The sequence below is a fragment of the Gallus gallus genome, chromosome 3 (assembly GCF_016699485.2).
Source record: "Gallus gallus isolate bGalGal1 chromosome 3, bGalGal1.mat.broiler.GRCg7b, whole genome shotgun sequence".
Classification (NCBI taxonomy): domain Eukaryota; kingdom Metazoa; phylum Chordata; class Aves; order Galliformes; family Phasianidae; genus Gallus; species Gallus gallus.
In genome coordinates, this window is record NC_052534.1 from 50,268,413 (window position 1) to 50,270,430 (window position 2,018).

The window sequence follows — 2,018 nt, forward strand, 5'->3', positions numbered from 1 at the left end:
GTGCGGAGTCTTGTGTTTTTCCAACTGTAGGAAGCTGACTGTATATCTGATGTCATAGAGGACCATGTTTTTGTTTTCTCTGAGTTGATCTTTATGATCCTACCCAGTTCAGAACCTTGTGTAGTGTCACCAAGTGTCTTAGAGGAAATGGGAGAAGGTCTTCTAAGGCTGGAAGGCAGCAAGAAGCATAAGAATGGGGGAAAGAAACTCTCCAAGAGAGAAGGTCGAGTTTTCAAAGGTAGCCCTGCAAGGCTGCTAGAACTTGAGAGTTCAGGGAAGTTTCTTTAAGGTTCTACCTCAGATGAGATCTTCTGTGGATCTACCACACCTATGTTAACACTGCTCTCCATGGGTCTTTCTGATGCTGACTGTTTTGCAAAGTATATATAAAAAAAATGCTTTCTTCTATGCACAGGAACAGAGAACAGCTGTATCTGGGAACTGATTCACACAAAGTCAGAACTGGAAGGCAGGCCAGAAACCATTTTTCAGTTATGCAGCAGGTAAGCTTTTGATGGAAGCTGGATGAATTACATTAATGAAACAAAAAAAAAGTACAAGATCCCTCCACCCTGTGATCTTTATATCAGCACTTCTAAAGCTGTTATCAGTCTTTAAATCCAGGCACTACGCCACTGTTTAACTGTGTAAGATATACCAGATATAACAGTTTGAAACTACGCTGAACTTGATGCAGTGATACAGTGGAAATCTGCACAGGTGTAGTATCATAAATTCCAGCATGATAGGGGCAGACTAATTTTACCAGACTCTTGGTTGGTTAGCAGAAATTGCCTACCCCTAATCTGATAACACCGCTCAAGGGTAATGCTTGGGTACCTAAAGTCTCTTTCAGGCTGTTTTTCTAAAGGAAGCAAGAAAGATCTCAAAACACAAGAGCGTGTTTTGTGTTTAACAACACAGAACAATGTTAACTGCCAAACTAAGGAAAGTGACTGAAAAAAAACCACTGCGCTAAAGCACATCAACAGAAAGCAGGAGGTTGAATTTGATTTCAGCTGTCTTTCTTCAGATGTGAAAATTAGATTACCTGTTCTCTTAAACTTGCAGCGACTGCGAGAACAAGACTAACATCGTGAAGGTGATCCGTTCTATCTTGCGGGAGAATTTCAGACGTCACATAAAATGTGAGCTGCCTCTGGACAAAACCTGTAAAGATCGCCTCATTCCACTGAAGAACCGTGTGCCTGCGACAGCTAAACTGGGTAAGAAACAGGTTCTCAAAGTGAAAAATGGAATCCAGAGCTGGCAGATGATTCACAGTTGTTAAAGTGGCTGTATGGTGTCATGTGCCAGACCCACAAATTCCATTTCTTTTTCAGGTTGATTAGTTGCAGCAGTTTCTCCACAACTCGGTGTATGGCAAGGGCTAGAGGAGATAAGCAAGCTTGCTGTCCCCCACTGTATTGTCCTGTTTGATTTGTCATTAGCTGTCTTAAGGGAAGACTTAGTAAGGCCCCATTTTGTTGGTTAGAAACAGACTCCCTTTGGCATGCAGAATACTGCGTTCTTTCCTCTGGGTTATCTCTAGTGTCTCAGCCCTGCTAACATTTAAAGCTGAAACAAATAACAAAAGACAGGGCTCTTGTTTGTTTCTTTCCATGTTCTCTTAATCTGCATCCCAGCACATACCCTAATTAATTAAGCACAGGCTTCAGGCTTTTTATCTACTAGTTGGCTACTAGTATTTCTAGTTCTCTATGTGTTCAGTTGACCAAAATCCCCATTACATGGCAGGATCAGGGACAGTTCAACTCATGCCTACAACTTGGCCCTCTAGTGCTTGAGGTATATATGCCTGCACAGAAAGGCAAGCATATAACTCTGGAGGAGGTAAGACTGAAAAATCTGATGCTTAACTACACTGTTGGTACTAGAATGCTGACACACCTGACCTTGAATGAGACTATGTACACTGTGACTGGAAGTGGGTTGTTAAGCCAGACAGTATAACCAGATGTTTGGATGAGAAGATAAAACTGCCTTCTTCTGCACAG

General features: G+C 41.9%; 1 protein-coding gene across 7 annotated transcripts in view; it reads left to right on the plus strand.

Moving 5' to 3' along the window:
- TIAM2 (T-cell lymphoma invasion and metastasis 2) overlaps positions 1 to 2,018 on the plus strand; it is a 168,151-nt gene that overhangs the window by 163,811 nt on the left and 2,322 nt on the right. For all 7 annotated transcript variants that reach the window (XM_046938839.1, XM_046938838.1, XM_025148727.3 and 4 more), the window contains 2 exons: positions 416 to 503; positions 1,072 to 1,226. In XM_046938839.1, coding sequence (XP_046794795.1) covers positions 416 to 503; positions 1,072 to 1,226 — 243 coding nt within the window. The remainder of the gene's footprint in view (positions 1 to 415; positions 504 to 1,071; positions 1,227 to 2,018) is intronic.